Source organism: Vulpes vulpes, chromosome 12, assembly GCF_048418805.1.
Source record: "Vulpes vulpes isolate BD-2025 chromosome 12, VulVul3, whole genome shotgun sequence".
NCBI classification, from domain to species: domain Eukaryota; kingdom Metazoa; phylum Chordata; class Mammalia; order Carnivora; family Canidae; genus Vulpes; species Vulpes vulpes.
The window spans coordinates 177,163,727-177,184,339 of record NC_132791.1 but is presented as its reverse complement, the minus strand read 5'-3'; the positions used below and the strand labels follow the sequence as shown (position 1 = coordinate 177,184,339).

The following is a 20,613-nucleotide window of genomic DNA, read 5'->3' as shown; positions in this document are numbered from 1 at the left end:
TGTGACATTCAAACAGACCTGACCTCAAGACTGGAGGTAAAACCACCAATCTTAAAGTAATTGAGCACCAAGATCCCAAAAGAAAATGAACACACTGCACAAAAGAAAACTATACATGATTAATAAACTTATATAAAACAAGCAAGCTCAGGAGGAAACCTCGGAAATATACATTAAAGTAAGATTTTATTAAGCTATCAGATTAAAAGATATTTGTAAATAATACTCAATGCTGGCGAGGTTGCATTTGTCACTGCTGGTATTTATACACAATAGTACAACCTTTTGGCAAAAACTTTGACAATTTTTATCAAGCAACTTAAAATGTTCCTTTCTTAAGAGAATATTCCAATTTCACAAAAAGCTTTAGATAACAAAAGATATTCATCTTGGTGTTATTTGGAACACGAGACAACCAGAAACAACACAAACAGTAAGTGGAGAATAATTAAATTTTAGGGTCAATTATGGTATAGCTCTCCAACATAATATGATATAGCCTCTAAATGTTAGATTTAGGGATTATAGCACAGGGAAGATGTATCTGTTATAACATTAAATGGAAAAAGTATATGTGACCGTATACATGGTACAATAAACCATGTGTTTTAAAAAGTACAAGAAAACACCAAAATGTTAGCATTTGTCTCTAGGTAATAGGTCTATAAATGTTTATTTTCTCTTTTACATTTTCTACAAAGACATCTATTACTTCTATAATTAGCATTAGTCTATGAGGCTAAGGGCAGTCTCCAGAAAAAGTCTCCCTAAGTTCAAATCCCGACAACAAACCAGGCCTCAGTTTACTCATCTGTAGAACGAGGATAAAAATAGTACTTACTTTAAAGTTAGTTATAACAAGAGTTCTGAGAACAATACCTATGCATAATAAACGTTTAGTAAATGTTACTATTAGTCATTTGGGTGTTTGAATGAAATCCAACCTTGCCACCCATACTGCACTTTTTAAAAGCCTCTGATGCTTGGTGTCATCAGCACTATTTTGACACTCACAAGTGCTAGAGAAGGAAAAATATGACCTACAAGTTTTAAATCGATCTAAACAAAAGTCTTAAGTATTAACAGCAAAAAAAAAAAAAAAAGCTAAAACCCTTTATACAAAGTAGATAAAATTGGGACACCTGGGTGGCTCAGCAATTAAAAAATCTTTTTTTTTTTTTAAGATTTTATTTATTCATAGAGACAGAGAGAGAGAGAGAGAGAGGCAGAGATACAGGCAGAGGGAGAAGCAGGCTCCATACAAGGAGCCTGACGTGGGACTCGATCCCAGGTCTCCAGGATCACGCCCTGGGCTGAAGGTGGTGCTAAACTGCTGAGCCACCCAGGCTGCCCATAAATAAAATCTTAAAAAAAAAAAAAAATAGATAAAATTGCTGAGGAAAGTCAGGACTCTTAGTAGACCAGTTGAGAAGACTAGAGAGGAACAGTTTGGCTGTCTCTTTCTGCAAGATAAGGAATTCTACTGGTTTTTTAATACTAGTTTGGAAAAGAAGTACTGACAGAATTTATGCCTAAGTACCCAAATGGTTTGTTTAGCCTATGGCCTGAAAACGGTCTTGCCTATGGCCTGAAAACAAGTGTGTATGCACTACAAATTAACCAAATATTTTATTTAAACCATTTACTACATTTAAATGCTGTGCTAGTGATGCAAGGAACAAAACCAATCACCAATTTAAGAAATAAAGAGAGGAGAGAATGGCTCTTACCAGACCGGACTAAGAGAGACAAAAAAACAGAAGATGTACCCATCTAACCCATACTTACAAAATCACCTTTTCATCTAAGAGCCACGTAAGGCAGAGGGCTTCAAACAGCACATGATTCCCTAACAGGCTGTGTCGCCCAATCCAGCAGACTCCCCCATCTCTGCCCAGCCGTACGACCTACTCCCTGCCACAGGCAAAGGGCAGGGCTGCCAGAAGCCATACTGACACCAAACAGCACCCAGGCAGATAGTTTCAGGAAAACTAAAAGTGGGCACTCCCTACAGAGGCTAAGGGGCTAAGGAGCTCTAGCCTCCAGTTTTAGGAAGCAGAAAGCAGTATGACACCCCAGGTCTTACAAAGTTGACTGCTCAGTGCATTACTACCCAATCATCTGGCAGTTAGGTATGGGGGATCCTTTCCCCATGTCATTATTTTTACTGATGCCAACAAACCAAACAACAGACTCTCCATCATGGCAGCAGTCCTGGGCTGCACCTTTCCTGCCCATCAGTTACACAGGGTGTACAGGGAGAACTTATGCTCTGCAAGCTCTTGTGAGGTTAATGGATCAGCTGGATGTCTAAGAGAGAATTTGAGCACCCTAACTTCCTCACCTCAGTGATTTATACCAAGAATACTTAGGATGGAGTATGTCCTAGTACAACCAGTTTGTCCTCTGCCATCCGGGGCAGGGATAGGAAGCCTGCTGACCATTCTAGAATAGTGTCTGGTCCCCAGGCTTGACCTCCTCAATGACACACACACTCATTATTATCTTCGTTTTGAAGATATGGTAACTGAGGCTTGGAGAAGTGTCATGACTCAGCTGGTATAATAATTAGGAGGCAGCAAAATGGGGCTCTAACTTAGGTCAGGCCCAGTTTATTTTCTTAACCACTGATCATCATATTCTCTATCTTCTTTCAACATCAATTCGATCAGAAAGCAAATGTCATCTGGTAACTGTGATCTTCAAATGGCAATTTGGCACTGTGCAGAGGGCACCCGGGCCTCTTCTCAAGATGAGTCCTGCTTACTGACAATATCCTCCTCATTCCCGGGGGAGGGACTACAGATGAACTGGGGTCGGAGGAAGAGATTACTCACCCGCTTGTCCCATATCCGCACATCCCCATCGTGACTGGTGGCGAGGCAATTAGCATTTTTTTTGTTCCATTTGACCTGTGAGGCACCGGCTGCAAAGACAAATCAGGGGAAGAAAGTAGCTGCCCTCAACCCCTCTGGCACCAGAGTGGAGCACATCCAGGGTGGCTGGATAACGAGTTCCAGCTGAAGGAGAATAGAACCCTTCAAGTTTCTATGACCACACCAGCTCCACCGCTGAAGAGAGAATGAGGCCAAAAAATAAATGAATTAACACATTGGAACAGGATCAGAGTCACCTAATTGAGGAAATAATCTCACTTAGGAAAGAACTCAACAGGTTACCTCCGTGCAGAATCAGCAGGGAAACAGTTTCTCATGAGCAGCAGCTCAACATGGCTCTACTGGTTGGTAACTGACTACTCATTACACAACCCGGCTCTCTGTCACCGGCTGGCCAACCTGGCGCTCCCACTCGGAAGAGCCTCTGCTTGATTCCTGCTCCTTCCCGCTTACTCCCTTACTATTTAGGAGGGCAACCTTGGAAAAACAAAGGTTCCTGAACCTCAACTGAAGAATAAGGCCCTGGGTCGCCCAATTCTGCCCGCAGAAGTGTATGTGCACCAGCCCCCCTGCGCCCCCGCCCACCCCCCACACTCTCTCCTCCCATCAGTGGTTATGCATGGCCACTGGCCCAGTATTAAATCAGGGAACAGGAACGTCCCTGGCTCTGTGAACAGAGTCCTCTCACCACTCTGTCAACACAAAAAGGTAACAACAGTAACAAGGGAGCATAAGATGCCAGAGGGGCTGAGACCTGTAAAAAACTAGGACATATCAGCACTTCTAGCTGACTCTTAAAAATAACCAAGTTAATTAAGTTAAACCAGAACAACACAATGGCTCTCCTTCCCATCTCTTCTTGTCCTTGCTCATACCACACATAATACTTCCCCTTTTGGGTGGGTGTTTATTACTGGGGACACCATCATGGATCCCGGGCTTTGGAAGGCAGCCTGATTCAAGAAGTCTAGAGTGGGACCGACACATCAAGGACTCAGAATCTAACAGGAAATCGAGTTAAGGCCCAGAAGTTATCCTTGTTTGGTTTGGGTGAGGATATTGGCTTCTTTGTTTTGTTTTTTGCTTGAGATACAGGGCATCTTGAGTCACCTAAGAATGAATGGTGGAGACCCCTAAAGGAGGGAAGCTAGTGTAGGAGACACAGTTTCTTCGCACGGAAGGGTCTCAGCTCAAGGAAAAAGTGAGTAGGAAGAGCCTGCCCCATTTCCTCAAGATAGAAGTACTCAAGGATTTCCAAAAAATCTACTTTCCCCAGTGCAGGGCTCCATCCAACCATGAAGCCTTCCAGAGGCTAAGTCAACCTGTTCTACTAGGATTATGACAACAGAGTCAAACAGAGTTCCCAGCCCCTAGGTGTTCTTGGACACAGAATACTCTGGAGTACACACAGGCTCTTGTTACTCCCTACCCCAAGGCATAAACAACACACTCACGGAGAGATAGGGGCCATGGACCCTGGGAAACAATACAGCCAAGGTTGTACCTCTCCGGGAGTGGTAGATCAAGGAGCTTACCAAAATCCACAACCTCTCATTTGCTTCTTTTCTCCCGGGGCAGCTTTGCTACCACTTAGAAATCTCACTGAGGTGCAAAACGAGAGTCCTTCTTTAGAGGACTTAAAACAGAAGAGAAAGCAATCAGAACAAGTAGGCTGAAAGAAAAGAGCTGTCTTTTTTTTACAGCTCCTCTACACCCAATCTAACTTAACCTCTAAGTAGAAGCAACAAAATCTCAGGGAGGTAACTGAGGCATTTACAGATCATTTGTATTTTTATTCAATTGGATATCCTCCGCAACCATGTCTATGGGCCATCGTGTGTCTCAGATCAATAGTGCCTAAAAGTCAAGGTGGCAGGGGCGAAGGGGAGCCTAAATCAGCAGATTTATTAAGCACTTAGCACAGAGGCACGGGTGCTTGATTCCTACTGCCATTTAACAACATTTACAGAGCATCTCCTCAGGTCAGACACAATGCTGACTTTGGTCTAGAGGACTGAAAAAAACAGGTCCCTAACTGCAGAGAACAGATAATCCACCTGCTTAATACAGTCAGGATGCTCAGTGTCTTTAGATGATAAGGCATGGAGATGTTGGAGAAAAAAAGAAGAATCATGTGATCATTTTGGAGCAAACATCAAATGTGAATTCAGATGTACCAAAAAGATACAAAGCAGCAGGATTTAAGAGAAAGATTATGTATATTTTAACAAGGATGCCAAAATAAATTACTGATGGGGCACCTGTGTGGGGCATTGGTTAAGAAGCTGATCCTTGGTTTCAGCTCAGGTCATGATCTTGGGATTGTGAGATCGAGCCCCACATTGGGCTCCATGCAGAGTCTGCTTGGATTCTCTTCCTCACTCTAGGGCCCCAACTCTCTCTCTCTCTCTCTCTCTCTCTCTCTCTCTCTCTCTCTCAATCTTTCCAAAAGTAAATAAATAAATCCTCAAACCACAATACTGACGACTGGGCTTCATCACCAGTTCTATGCCCAAATTATGCTCTCAGTAATTACTGGGAATACCCGGTAACGGCCCCAAAGCAGAATTCCAAAAACAGTCAATTCCAACTGAGCAATGAAAACAGGTAGACCAGAAAGTGATTTCAAAGTTCCAGCGCATCCACATTAAATGACAACATGGGGACACAATCAGCATAACCTAGATTGTGAGGAAACCACAGGAAAAACAACCTGCTTCTTCAGTAAATAAACCTCAGGAAAAGAAAAATAAACCAAAAAGGAAGAGGGAAAAGAAACCTACCAATTACAAAAGATGAGAAATACATCAACCACTTATATTTTTTATTTGGATTCTGACTTAAATAATTTGTAAAACAACAATAACAGCTGATAAATATTTGATATTAAAGAGCCACCATTAACATTTTTATTTAGGTCCATTCACGGTATTGTGGTTACATTATCTTACAAGATTCTTCTCTTATAGAAATATCACTTACTAAAATACTTGTTAAGGAAATGTTATGACACCCAGGACAGGCTTCAAAATAATTCCTTTTTTTTTTTTTAAAGTAAGCTTCATGCCCAATGCAAGTTGGACGTTTAACCAACTGAGCCACCCCACTCAGGCACCCTTCAAAATAACTCCAAAGGAGATGAGGGTGGGGGGTGGGACAGTGGGTAGAGGTTAAGAGGAAATAAATAAGACTAGCTGGATGGTGACAGTTGTTGAAGCTGGATTATGAACACAAAGCAATTTATTGTCTTCTATATTCATACACATTTGAAATTTTTCACAATAAAAAGTTTAAAAACAAACCATTTTGTATCCTGTCCTTGACTCCTGAAATAAGTTCCTGACCACACTCAGCAGTCCTGACTCTAACTCCTGAGAGCAGCCTGAAGCAAATCCTTTACCAGGAGGGACTCACAATCCCACCCAGCCAAGCCAGGGACAGGGGTAGGAGCAGTGCTCATGAAAGTAGGGATGAAAGCCAGGCTGGGGACTGGGGGAGGGGCAGACCCATGAGAGAAGGAATAGAAGGAATGAACTGAGTCAGGAGGAGTATATACTCACCTACAGCGGACAGCGCAACCGTGGGCTTCCTTGTGTCTCTAAGAATAGAAAAGTCAGAGATCAGATGCCCAATTCACAAGCCACCATCCACCTAGAACTTTCCTCCCTCCACACACAGTTCTCCACTTCCCTTTTACTGGGTGCTCAGAGTTCAGAGGGAATATGAGGGCCTTAAAAACAAGAGTACAGAGAGGCCTATGTCCCTTCAGGGATGAACCTTCTGAGCTACTTCAAATGAGGCTGAGTCTGGATTTCAAATCACATAGCAGTAGCCACAGAAAGCAAACAACATGATTCGGCATGGCCTGCCTGACCCTGATGTAGAGATGGAAGAAGCCAAGAGAATCCATTCCTGGAGCCATTTCTCCTAGTGGCAGCAAAGCGACGGTCATGGAGGCATAACTCTGCAAGGACCTTCCCAGCAGCACTTCAAAGGTGAAGTAAAAAGCTACTCTGATATCCACAGTTGCTAAGAGTTGGAAGCAGCCTAAGGGCCCACCAACAGATGAATGGATGAACGAAATGTAGTCTCTACATACAATGGAATATTATTCAGTCTTAAGATGGAAGGTAATCCTGTCACATGCTCCAACATGGATGGACCTTGAGGTCATTATGTTAAGTCAGATAAGTCAGTCATAAAAAGACAAATACTGGGATCCCTGGGTGGCGTAGCGGTTTGGCGCCTGCCTTTGGCCCAGGGCGCGATCCTGGAGACCCGGGATCGAATCCCACGTTGGGCTTCCGGTGCATGGAGCCTGCTTCTCCCTCTGCCTGTGTCTCTGCCTCTCTCTCTCTCTCAATCTCTCTGTGACTATCATAAATAAATAAAAATTTAAAAAAAAAAAGACAAATACTGCATGACTCCAATTCCACTTGTACGAAGTCTCTAAAGTAGTCAAATCCACAGAAACAGAAAGTGGGATGCTGTGTGTGTAATGAGTAGGGTTTCAGCTCTTTTAAGATGAGAAAGTTCTGGAGATCTGTCATGCAACAATGTGAATATATGTTAGTGAACCATACACTTAAAAAATGGTGAAGATGGGGAATCCCTGGGTGGCTCAGTGGTTTAGCACCTGCCTTTGGCCCAGGGCATGATCCTGGAGTCCCGGGATTGAGCCCCATGTCAGGCTCCCTGTGTGGAGCCTGCTTCTCCCTCTGGCTGTGTCTCTGCCTCTCTCTCTGTCTCTAATAAATAAATAAGATCTTTAAAACAAAAGACAAAAAACAAAAACCCCACTCCATGGGGCAGCCCAGGTGGCTCAGCGGTTTAGTGCCACCTTTGGTCCAGGGCGTGATCCTAGAGACCCGGGATCAAGTCTCATGTCGGGCTCCCTGCAGGGAGCCTGCTTCTCCCTCTGCCTGTGTCTCTGCCTCTCTCTCTCTGTCTCTCATGAATAAATAAATAAAATCTTAAAAAAAAAAAAAAAAACACTCCTGGATACAATGGGAGACTCTCAGAGAAAGACTCTTGGGCTCCCTATGAAGTCAAAGGGCAACATCTCCACCAAAGAGTCATGTGACAGAACCAGGTGTCACCCCAGAGCTAGGAGGGCCAGGGCCAACATGCAGTTCAGACTTACAATCTAGAAAGCCTGAAAAGGAATCTCCTGTTCAGTGTCTCCCAGTCCTTAAATTATGAAAACAATTATTTCATGTACACAAAGAATATTCTCACCTTGCCCCGTAGCTCCCTGGAATTTTGTTTATCTAAGAGCAGCTCCCTTCCACCTCCCCCGGATTTTGTGCCCCTTCCCCACTCTGCACTGCCTTCAGACTCATCACCATGGAGGCTCCAGCCTGAGCGGGATGCAGGGGAGTCAGCCACGGATCCCTTGCCCTGGTCTGTCCCCTCAGTGTAAATCATCACAGAGCCACCGCTGTCTGCTGAGGGAACGGAGGTGCCACTTGGGGAACTCTACGGACTATACCCTCTTGTTAGTGACCTCAAATTGTGATGGCAAAGGGAACTTCGCTCTACAAAGGGGGAAGAGAACAGACATTTATTAAGAACTTAGCGACATGCCTGGGCTGAGTGCTCCTTCACTTTTCACTTCACGAACAGTGACCCTGAGCAGGGGCACTCTCTCACTGGCACTAACAGGTAGGGGATAGAAGCCTCACAAAGCGGAAAGCAGACATGTCTCAAAGCACTGCTTGCTATAGCAGATGTGTGTCTGTACCCATCAAACCCCCCCCTCCCAACTTCAGTCAAACTTTCGTCTGACTTCCAAATGCCAGCACCTGTGTTTCTTTGCCAAAGAGATTTTCCTGCTTGCTGAAGCCTAATGTGCAAACCTCTGTGATAGGCCTGAGGTGCTGGGCAGTGAGGTCCCAGGGGGCAGCCTTCAACCAATGACAGTGGATGGTACCCCCACTTCCTGAGCCCTCGAAGGCAGGACACCTCTGAGGAGGGAGTTATGTGCCAGCACCTAGCAATCCCTGGTAGGAGTAAACACCACCTGTTCACAGTGGTACCCAGGTGAACAACACACCCTCCACCTATAGCCTTCCCAGTCCTGTCTCTCTTCTGTATCCCCCACCAGCGTTTCTGTCACCTCCTAAACTATGGACTTGCAATGTAGCCTCATCTCAGGATCTGCATCCAGGGGAAATCAAAGATGCCAGACCTCTAAAACAAAGGTCCCAGCTGGTCCCATAACGTGGTGGTTTGGCCTTTGAATTGTTCTTACTTGATATCCCAAATGTAAATGTAGGTGTCCACAGAGCTGGTAACCAGGAGATCCGGCTCAAACACTGCCCAGTCCAAGTCGCTGGGAACATGAGAAATAAACAGAACAACGACGAAGAGAAAAATTGAGTCCAATTCCAAAGCATCAGCAGATTTAGGTTCTAGTGGCTTCAGAGAGTCATCATTAATGGGCCTCTGTAACATGTCTTAGGGTGGCAATCTCCAAACTTCTTTGGGAATGAACAAGACTTAACTGAGCTCCAAAAAAACCTTTCAGGTCCTTCCCCCTCTAATCCCCAGCTATTCTATCACTCGCTCCCCCCACAAAAATGGAGGATTTCAACTTCACACACACACACACACACATACACACACACACACACACACACACACACACACCACACAAAACAAAAACACAAAGTAATTTTTGACTTATCATTCTCTAAATCAGATTCAACCACAGGTACCTTGAGTAAAACCAACATCTCTTAAAGCAGTGGCAAACTGCCATGTAATGTGGGAAGGGCAAGTCCTCCCTACTGAGGTCTCCCCTCCTAGAATGGCAGTTCCTGCACAGTTAACACAGGCCGGGGTCTGGCCTTTCCCAGCACTTCCTGGGTCAGCCTCCCCCATCCTTCACTCCCCGCTTGCTACTTCCCAGGACATTTCCTCATCCAGAAATAGTGACCCAAGGATAGGATGGATTGAGAAACACTCCTGAGGCCAGGGCCACAGGCAAGAGGTGACCACAGGGCCAGATGACAGTCTGATGTAGGAGCTCTGTGCGGCACCCCACAGCTGCTGGAGAAAAGAGAAGAGGGCTGCATCCTGGTGTCTGTACTTCTGGGCACTGCCCACTGTGAGCAGAACGATTCTCCTGGCAGAACCGTGTCTCCCTGTCCCATGGCAAAAATCAACTCTAATCCTTCACTCCAGACTGGGCTGTATCTCTCTGAGTATCACCTGGGATTGAGGTTAGCGGTTACACAAATGCTATTACTAAATACTAGTTGATCTCCACTGTGAGAGCCATCACAACCATGAATGCTAAGGACCCAGCAGCCACCTGTGACCAACGCAACACAGAAGGTCAAGCCATGGAAGGAGGATGGTGCCTTCATTTCTATTCTCAAGGGATTATGACAAAGTGAGACAAGCCAGGGGCTATGGGCGGCTGGTGCCTACCTGATTACACGAGTGTGGCCTTGTAAGGTTGTGCCAACTTCCCCGCTGCCATCTTTCCATTTATAAAGGTCAACCCGCTGGTTACTCTGGAAAGAAACAAGGGGGAAAAAAAAGGCAGCCAATAACACATCAGGACCTATGCTGTCACCACATTCTGCCTAGGGCTGAGAAGAGAAGAGGAGGCCTTGCAGAAGCCGCCTTGCACAGCAAAGAGCCTACAAACTCACTGACTTACAAAGCTGTCAGAAACAAGTACAATTAACACTTGATCCCACTTTAGCTCAGTACACAGGACTCTACAGGGCAGTGCTATCTTCAAAGTGAGCCCACCCTGAACAGTTACAGCTGAGTCCATGGGTAATGGGTTATAGAGATGTCCCCTGGCTGCTAGGGGACCACCTCCCAACTCTGAAGGTCACACATCCATCTCTCCAGCTGCTGTCACACTAAATGTTTTTAGCTCACCCTTCCCACATATCAAATCCCTGGAGTCTTTCCATCATGCCTTAAAAATACAAATGCATGAGAAAGGAAACAGAATCAAAACCAAAGGGGTGTCCATCCTAGAAGGCAAAATTATACAAGATTCCTTGAAATCCACCTATAATGAATTTCTTAAAGAGTTAAATAAAAAGACATAGGAAAAACTGGCCAGAAGAAACCACACTACAATAGGGAAAGGAGGAAAGAAAAAGCTATATTTCACTAAAAGAAACAACAAGCCAGCAAAATATTTAAATATCAAGAGCTTATGAAATACACCAAAAGTGAATAAAGATTTTAATAATCTGATTACTAATAGGCAATCTATCTAATATATTTCTGAACTGATATATAAGGTATAGATACATTAGTATCTATATATTATCAGACTGATTTTCATTTTAGCTCAGAGACAGACCTATGTACAGTGTTCTGAGGTTTTTATCCAGAAATATCAGTTTCCAATTCTAAATTCCTGGTCAAAGAGTTAGGATTCAAAACAGCTTCCAATGGGAACAGGAATGAAAAGGAAAGTCCCCTCATCTTATAATATCCCCTGCTGTTTCCAGTATGTGCCAATCTACATATGAGGAATCCTAAGAGCCCTGCCCTCTGCTCTTTTCACACTATACTGCATACTGGATGTCATCACCCATGTGTAACGTGTTACAGCCACGTTACTGAGGCTCAGAGAGTTGGGAAAGCACTAAAGATAAAATAGTGAGTGTCAAAGCTAGGACTTGACCTCAGATGTCCCTAACTCCAAAGCTTGCTCTGTCTCCTGAAAAAGGTTGCCTTCGAACTAGGAGCAATAAAAGAAAAAAAATCAATAAATTGAACTTCATAAAAATCAAAACTTTTATGTGTCAGAGAACATTATCAATAAAGAGATAATCTATAGAATCAGAGACATATTTGAAAATCATATCTCTGGGGCACCTGGATGGACACGTGGTGGTGGCCGATGCTGGCAACCACTGCTTTAAAGCTGAAGTGGACGACTCTTGATTTCAGCTCAAGTCATGATCTTGGGTTCATGAGCTCTAGCACTGCAGCAGGCTCTATGCTCAGCAGAGTCTGCTTGTCCCTCGCCTGGCTCTTTCTCTCTCTTTCTCTAAAATGCATAAATAAAACCTTTGAAAAAAATCCTATCTCTGCTAGGAGTCTAGTATCAAGAATACATAAAGAAATCTGGCAACTCAGCAGCAAAAAGACATACAACCCAATTCCAAAATGAGCAAAAGACTGGAATACACATTTCTCCAAAAAAGATCTACAAGTGGCCAACAGGCACATGAAAAGATGCTGAACATCATTAGTCATTAGGGAAATACAAATCAAAACCATAGTGAGATACCACTCTATACCCACAGGATGGCTGTAATTTAAAAATCAAAGGGAAAAAAATGAGAAAACAATTTTCTTGAGGAGAAACTAGAACCCTCATACATTGCTGGTAGGACTATAAAACGATTCAGCTACTGTGCAAAACAGTCTGTTCCTCAAAAAGTGAAACACAGACTTACCATATGACCCTGCAATTCCACTCCTAAGTATACACCCAAAAGAACTGAAAACAAGTACTCAAAAAAGTCCATGTACACACATATTTATTCATTTTGGCTGTATTCACAGCAGCCTGCCCAAATGTCTGCCAGTGAATGAACAGTTAAAACGTGTTACAGGGCAGCCTGGGTGGCTCAGTGGTTTAGCGCCTGCCTTCAGCCCAGGGCCTGGTCCTGAGGTCCCGGGATCAAGTCCCACGTCGGGCTCCCTGCATGGAGCCTGCTTCTACCTCTGCCTGTGTCTCCACCTCTCTCTCTCTCTCTCTCTCTCATGAATGAATGAATGAATGAATGAATAAATAAATAAATAAATAAATAACAAAATGTGTTACAGCCACACAACGGAATAGTATTCAGCCGTAAAAGGAGTAAAGCACTGATACACGCTACAACATAAAGAAGACAGAGACAATAGGCACAAATCGTATGGTTCCATTTATATGAAATAACCAGAACAGATCAATCCACAGAGACAGAACACAGACTAGTGGTTGAGGGGGGATGGGGAAGAGACAGAAACTGCTTAATGGTAAGGGGTTTTACTTTGGAGTGATGGAAATGTTTGGGAAGCAGAGAGGCGCGTGGTTGTATAACATTGTGAATGTAGTAAATGACATTAAATTGTCCACTTTAAAATGACTCACAAAAATTGGAAAAAAGAAAGAAAGAAAAGAAATTGATTGTACAAAAAAAAAAGTAAGAAAGGCTATCTCACCACTCATAAACAAATGCAGTGTTAATCCACTCGAGCCAAGTACTGACTGGTCAGCCTACATCGGTGGTTTCCAATCAGGGACTATTTTGTTTCCCAGGGACATTTAACAATGTCTAGAGACATCTTCAGTTGTCATGATGATGGGGAGGGCGAAGAGGCTACTGGGACTTAGTAGACAAGGGCCAGGAATCCTGCTTTATCTCTTACAATGCACAGGACAGCCCCCACCACAAAGAATCGTCTGGCCTGAGATGTCACTAGTGCCGAGGCTGAGGAATCCTGGACCAAATGATCAGCGGCTGGGATGCCTGAGTGGCTCAGCAGTTGAACGTCTGCCTTCAGCTCAGAGCGTGATCCTGGAGTCCCGGGATCGAGCGTCATATCGAGTTCCTTGCATGGAGCCTGCTTCTCCTGTCCCTGCCTCTTTTTCTCTGCCTCTCTCTGTGTCTCTCATGAATAAGTAAATAAAATCTTAAAATATAAAAAAATTTTAAAAGCCAAACAAACAAACAGAAAAAACAAATGATCAGGGGCTGAGGGTGAAGGGATCAAAGGTCCTCGAGGCATAAGCCAACAGAAAGAGCATTCTTCCTAACACATGGGAAAGGGATCAGGAATGGGAAAGCAGTAGACTGGCCCTGCCCTCTCCTTCAGAACAGTTCCCTAAACCAGTTCCACCTCAGACGTCTAAGGTGAGAGTCAGACAGTCAGATTCTATTTTGGAAATGACGGGGAAGAGCAGCTTTTTGTTCCTTCTAAAGCTGACAACGTTGCTTTTCTTTCCTTCTCCTCAGATGCTTTCCTCTCACAGACTGTCATTTCTGATAAGAACAGACCCAGACAGCATCGCGAATGGTTGCATCTCCTGGATGATAAGAAGGGTTCCTTTTAAATACTGTCCTCCTGGCCCAGTGCAAAAGGAGCCAAACGTTTAGATCTCTGTTCTAGAAGAACAGAATGCTGATAGAGAATCTGGTGAAACATCCAAGATGATCTAGCCCAGATCCTTTTTTAGACATGAATCCCTTGGAAAACCTAATTATTCACATCTAAACAGGCACATAAGGGACGCCTGCCTTCAGCTCAGGTCGTGATCCCAGATCCAGGATTGAGTCCCGCATCAGGCTCACTGTGAGGAGCCTGCTTCTCCCTCTGCCTATGTCTCTGCCTCTCTCTCTTCTGTGTCTCTCATGAATAAATAAATCTTTTTTTTTTAATAAATAAATAAATAAATAAACAAACAAACAAGCACATAAAATCTCAGGAAGTTAGCTGATCTAATAAATCCCAATCAAGACAGAATCCTTTCCTCTGAGTGGATGGGTACGTGGAGACTCCTGATCCCTCTGAAAGCAATGAAGGTCAGAGTCACTGGACAGTTATCTACCTGCCAGGTTGTATCACACACACAAAATGGAGGTATCTACTCATTCCTCTCTCAAAGTCTCAGAAACGTAAGAACTGACACCATGGATGCCAACAATTCTGCTCACATCTAGAAACACACATGTGTGGATGTGTACATATATGTCTGTAATTTGCTTCAATCTTCCTTTGAGAATCATCAAACATTTCTTTTCTGCCTAAGAAATGAGGTTTACATTTTCTAGTCTACATAGAACATAGATCTAACCAGCTCCAGCTCACACTTTTAAAAGCCTTTTACTGTACTCCTAAAATGAGCTCACCGAAGCTGCAAAATAGTGTGCGAAGCTGTCATGAGGATTCCACTGCACAGCTCCAATGTCCCATTTGCTCTGGCGAGAGATCTTTCGGTGACCTTCGAAAGGGGCATCTAGATTAACGATGTATAAGAATCGGCGGCTGGGAAAACAACACCAATATTATAATGATATAACAGCATTAGCATTAACACAGAAAAGCACACTTGGAACTACATCTGGTTTGTAAACAGTGCTCAAAAATATCCCAGATGTGTATGACATTTATCTACTCTGAAAGGCGTACGAGTGACAAGAGGAAGTCAAGGTGATTGTTAAGCAAGCGGAAGCCACGTCCCTGTGAGAGCCTGTCACTAGAGATGGCCTTTCCCACTGGATCCTTGGAAGTCTGACATCTGCCCACTGGATTCAGCTCCAAGTCTGTCCAAGTCTGTCCGTCTTTTCCCATCAATTGCCCAGCTAGGGTTTGTCCCTATTGCCACACTACTCCCATGGCGCAGTATGCATCTGACTGTAGCATTTATCTCTGTAGTAAAACTACTGATGGGAAGGCTTCAGTCCTGAACAGACTGAGCGAAGTGTGGATCGTGTCTCCAATCTCTCCTCACCAGGCACAGTCCTTTGCATTCAATAAATGTGTGTTACACACATCACTCATCCCTTAGCCCATTATCCTGGAGAAAATCTCAAACTCCCTCGCAACTAGACTACCTGCTGTAAGCAATTAAGTCTATCAAGAAGGAAATAATAACCAGTAAAATAATAATGAAAATGACATATTAAGCACTGATAATGTTCAAGGTGCCAATCAATATAAAGGCTCTGAAAACAGGGTCCTATGTTCACCTATTTTCCCTTTGCTTTAAGTGAAAAATCCTTGGTGTGTCAATCAACATCTCAGTAGCCATTAGCTGTTGTTAGAGAACACTCCAAGCCCCTCAGTATCAATGAGGATGGGTGAGCTCAATGATAAAGAAAAAGATTAATCTCCCTGCTCAGAAGAGATAAGAAACACACATTAAAATGGCACGTGGAACTCTAGCAGAAACCCCACAAGAGAGGGTTGGGGGGAAGCAGGGAAACACAGGCAAGACACAAATTCACAAAACTTCTGGAACTTCTCGTGCAGAACAAAGATCTAGAATCTCTGACCTCCTCTGAAGGCATCACCTGATCCTGCAGCAAGAACAATGGCATCTTCCCGTTAGTACCAATGACAGAGAAAGGCTATAGAACTATAGACAGCTACAGAGAGAGCTCATCAGGGGAGGTCAGAGGCATTACAGAGCAAACATAGAGCCACAGAAAGTGAGCACTTCAGGGGAGGTCAGAGGCATTACAGAGCAAACATAGAGCCACAGAAAGTGAGTACTTCAGGATAAACATGCCTGCTTGAACATACATTCCCTCCTGAAGACCCACTGAAGTAAGTAAAAATGTAAGACAGAAACTCACAAAGGCAAAAAAAGAGAGGAAGTGAAGAGTGCATGGACAAATGGTAACGGATGGAAAGAATGCAAACACCTGAATGCCCACAGAGAAATGAATGAGAGGCAAGCTGATTCACCCTGCAGAACCCACCCCAGCCCAGGAGTTGGAGGCTTCAGCCTACGGGCAAGGGGAACAGAGAAGGCTAGAGAGCCAAAAGCAGAACAGAACAAGACTGGCTTGAAAGAGCACTAAGGAAGGCAGTTTATGCACACCCCACGGAGTTGAGTGACCACTTCTCCATCACCTGGCAGGAGCGGGGGTGATGTGCTTTACAGAAACTACTTGAGAAGAGCCCCAGGCCTGGTACAAGAGGCACAGCAGCATGTGAGTATGAGGAGCTGTGCTCAAAACAGGGCCCGAGGTGGAGTGTGAGACCATCAGGCCTCTTCCCTACTCAGCATGCACAACACTGACCTTTCCTCTTCAGACAACAACTAGTGACAAGAGGATTCTTCTCAGGGGAAAATGACCAGCCCAAGAAAAAAAAGAAAGGTAAACAAGTTAACAACACAGAACCTGGGAGATAACAACATCTGGATGCCCTCCCAAAAAAAGAGATCCCACCTGATCTCTCTCTGGCAAACCCCACAATCGCACATGTAAACTGATCACTCTTTGATAGTCATGGGGAGCCAGTGAGTACCAGTCACTAGAGGAAACATGAGAGACAGGCACCAACATGATCGAGAGAAAAAAGAACAAAGAGGTAATACAGAGAAAAGAAGAAACCTACAGTAACCATTGTCAGGTAACAGAAGACAAGGTAAAGGACAGAGAACAGGAGAGAGCTCCTGGAAATGAAAAGCATAACTGAAATAAAGAAATCTGATAGAACAGTGAGAAGTTAAAGCTGAAGGCAACTCCCAGAATGCAAAACAAGAAGGACCAACAGAGAATCCACACAGGATATCCAACATTGACTAAGAGAACATGGCATAGAGGGGGGAATGACGAAAGATACGGGGCAGGAAGATCTCTCCAAGCTGGAAGACACAGGCTTCCAGACTGAAAGGGCCTTCCAACAGTGCTAAAAACTCCTCTGAATCTTAACCTGAATAGGGATTACATGGGCATATATTCTTGTAAATTTGCTCATGCTGTTCACTTAAGTACAGACTTCATATATTTTCAAGTTCAATGTAAGAAAATGAAATGGAGTACCTTCAAGATCATGTTGAGAAATCAAATGGATAATCTACGTATCTAAGAACACAGCCAAGCAGGAATGTTTGCCTGATTTCCAGTGAAGTGATCCCATTCCCACCTCAGATGCTACAAATGACAATATCCATATCAGTGAATGCAGAAAAGTCTAACATTTGAGACAAAGTTATTCCTTAGCACCTGAGTATTTCATGGGTTGTTAATATGGCTACATGATGCCAAGTACATGTTATGTCTCTATTTGTTTAGATAAAAAAATGAATGATGTAAAAAAAAAAAGGAGGGGGGGTCCTCCAAGTGCCCAGCACAATGAATGAAAAAAGAACATACACCAAAGCAATCACAGTAAAAACTTCACACACCTGGAGGTAAAAGTAACACTAGAGATAAAGATAGCATTTTAAAGCTTCCAAAGACAAAAAATAGGTCACATACAAAGTCCAGAATCAGATTGGTATAGGACCTCTTAAAATTAGTCTAAGAACCCCAAATACGGATTCAACCCAGCAATTATTATATGAGCATATTAGAAGGAGAGGGAAGGTCATGTAAGGGACTCATAAAGGAAAGTAAAAGTGCTAAATCTCCATCTGTTTTAAGAAGTCAATTTGTTACATCTATGATAGATGATTCAAGATACCAAGTATATATATACTATTTGGAAAAACACTATAATTACACATCTAGCCGCACTGCAATTCCATAACAGCTAAAATGAAAGAAAAGGTCACTTAACTGGGAAATAATACTAATTCATCACTAGTGATTTTTTCTCTTAGAAAAATAGGTTTCTCAATCATTATCCTAGAAATGTTACAGACAATATGTACTTGCTATGGTTGGCCCTATTCAAAGAAATACATATATTTTAAAGAGGCAGGTTGTGTACACCAGCTTAAGTGGGCTTGGCCTGTTATTTTAATACTAATACATATTCTTCCCATGTGCTTTTTATACTTTCCTATAGCACTTAAGTTCTTTTCTTCTACTGGAGTATCTGTTCTTAGTTGTTTTGAATTTTATGAAATAATACACTTTTAAAAGGTCCAGGGGAGTGGACAAAACTAACTTTAGAATTATGTAATTTCATCTAAGTGCATGTATATCCTAAATATATTTGTATATTGACGTACCTATAAGCCACTACTCACTTATAAACAGACCCCACAATTTGATTTAAAAAAATAAAAATTATTCATGCCAAAAAAAAAAAAAAAAAAAGAAACAGCTAAAAGAGTCTCAATGAGTTGCTTCTAGTGAGTGGAATCAGGCGAGGGGGAAAGGTGAGGTAGGATTCTGCAGTCTGACAATATAATCCTTGTAACGCTATACTGACTTTTTCAACTATATATAGACCTGCACACTTTAAACGGGTCTATGAATTGTATCTCGATAAAGCAGTTTGTTTGTTTTTTTTAACTGAATGCAGAGGACAGTAAAGAAACATTATCAATTGTTACTTACCTATGCATCCAGAGTGACATAAGAAAATGTATCGGTAACAATCTCGGGGGAAGGTGGGCCAACAGAAGGAGGAAAACTTACTGCTCAATATATAGCCTTTTGAATTATTTAAATGTTTGCTATGTTTTTTAAGGTAAATTATTATTTCAAAATAAAATAATGAAATAGAAAATAATTCCTTAATTTATAAATGATTTCTGGGGCACCTAGCTGGCTGTCAGTAGAGCATCTGACTCTTGATCTTGGGGTTGTGAGTTCGAGCCCCTTGGGTGTAGAGATTATTAAAAATAAAATCTTTAAAAAGAATTTTTAAGTAAGTTCATAAACAACTAAGTTAATGAAAATATAGCAAATTTAGAGAGGTAGTGAATATGAAAAGAGAGGGGTGCCTCTGACCATTAAGTGACATCACACTGGTACTGGAGTGATTTAGCAAATGGCACCTAGTTGCCAGAATCTTAAAGATGCTTGGCCAGAAAACACTACAGAAATTATGTAGTTCAATTTCTTCATAATGAAATCAAATTCCTTCATGAGAAAACCGAAGTCCAGGGAGACTGACTGGATAAATGTCCTGGGACTCATAATTCATGGCATTGCCAAACTAGAACCCAGATGCCCTCGATCCTGATAACTACCTGTGTGATACCAATCCACAGAGCATCCCTCTATAGAATCCATGCCATACACAATACCAAAGTACCAGTCACTAAAATTTCAAAGGAATTATATTGCTTACATGTTAGGGCAGAGACAAAAATAAACTGCAAAGAATCCCTCTAAATACCCCCAAAGTCATTAGGATTGCAGAACTAAACTCTATGACCACAATGCTTAAAGAGAAAGAGTATTTTCCAACTTCCCAGAAACCTCTTCATTTGTAATTTGTTCCCAGAAACCGCAGCAGAGAAACAGTGCAAGCTCACTTACCCGGAAAGCACGGCATGCTGCCCCAGACAGTCCACAGACATTGCAGTTGCCTATGAGAGAGAACACACATTCAGTTCTGCCAGCAAGGCCAGCTCAGGTTGAAGAAGACAGGCAGATAGTCACCTCTGGGTCTCCATCCCATGGCCCAGGTAAGTCCAGCTGGCAGGTATTTACAATGGAAGCTTTACCCGCCTTCTAATCCTCATCCATATCTCACACTCACCTTCCACAATAGGGCAGTTGTTATCTGTTCCCTGACACCAGGATTACACACAAGCAAGCTGGTATATTCTAAATTGAGAAGACATAATCTTAGGACCCTTAGAGTATCTAACTAGCTGAGAGCTAACAGAGCTACTGAGAGCCGCTTCCAAACAAAACCTAACATGGGACATCACACATACAAACCCATACATATCATTCCACTCCACCCCACCCCACCCCACCCGCACATCTTTCCAAAGGGCATGGACGGGGATCCCTGGGTGGCGCAGCGGTTTGGCGCCTGCCTTTGGCCCAGGGCGCGATCCTGGAGACCCGGGATCGAATCCCATGTCAGGCCCTGCTTCTCCCTCTGCCTGTATCTCTGCCTCTCTCTCTCTCTCTGTGTGACTATCATAAATAAATAAAAAATTAAAAAAAAAAAAAACAAAAAACAAAGGGCATGGACCCCTTCTCCAAGCAAGACAAGTGGTAATATTCAACCACCACCCATGCTGAATCCATGGTCATAGTCTTGTTATAGAGATGATCATCTCCCGTTTAATCTGAGATTTCTAGCACAT

The 20,613-nt window shown here is 43.1% G+C and overlaps 1 protein-coding gene across 15 annotated transcripts in view; it reads right to left on the bottom strand.

Annotated features, from left to right (window-relative positions):
• The window catches only part of WDR59 (WD repeat domain 59), a 98,139-nt gene that overhangs the window by 52,879 nt on the left and 24,647 nt on the right, over positions 1–20,613 (bottom strand). For 6 of the 15 annotated variants that reach the window (XR_011996121.1, XR_011996122.1, XM_025993045.2 and 3 more), the window contains exons 2-7: positions 19,829–19,878; positions 14,786–14,921; positions 10,335–10,420; positions 9,151–9,231; positions 6,458–6,495; positions 2,838–2,926 (exon numbers count right to left, since the gene is read on the bottom strand). Coding sequence is in view for 13 of the 15 variants with exons in the window: in XM_025993045.2 (XP_025848830.2) it covers positions 2,838–2,926; positions 6,458–6,495; positions 9,151–9,231; positions 10,335–10,420; positions 14,786–14,921; positions 19,829–19,878 (480 nt within the window). In the remaining 2 variants the exon portion in view is untranslated. Of the gene's footprint in view, positions 1–2,837; positions 2,927–6,457; positions 6,496–9,150; positions 9,232–10,334; positions 10,421–14,785; positions 14,922–19,828; positions 19,879–19,951; positions 20,067–20,613 lie in introns of those variants that run through there. The other 9 variants (XM_072731527.1, XM_072731525.1, XM_072731531.1 and 6 more) reach the window with 7 other exon arrangements.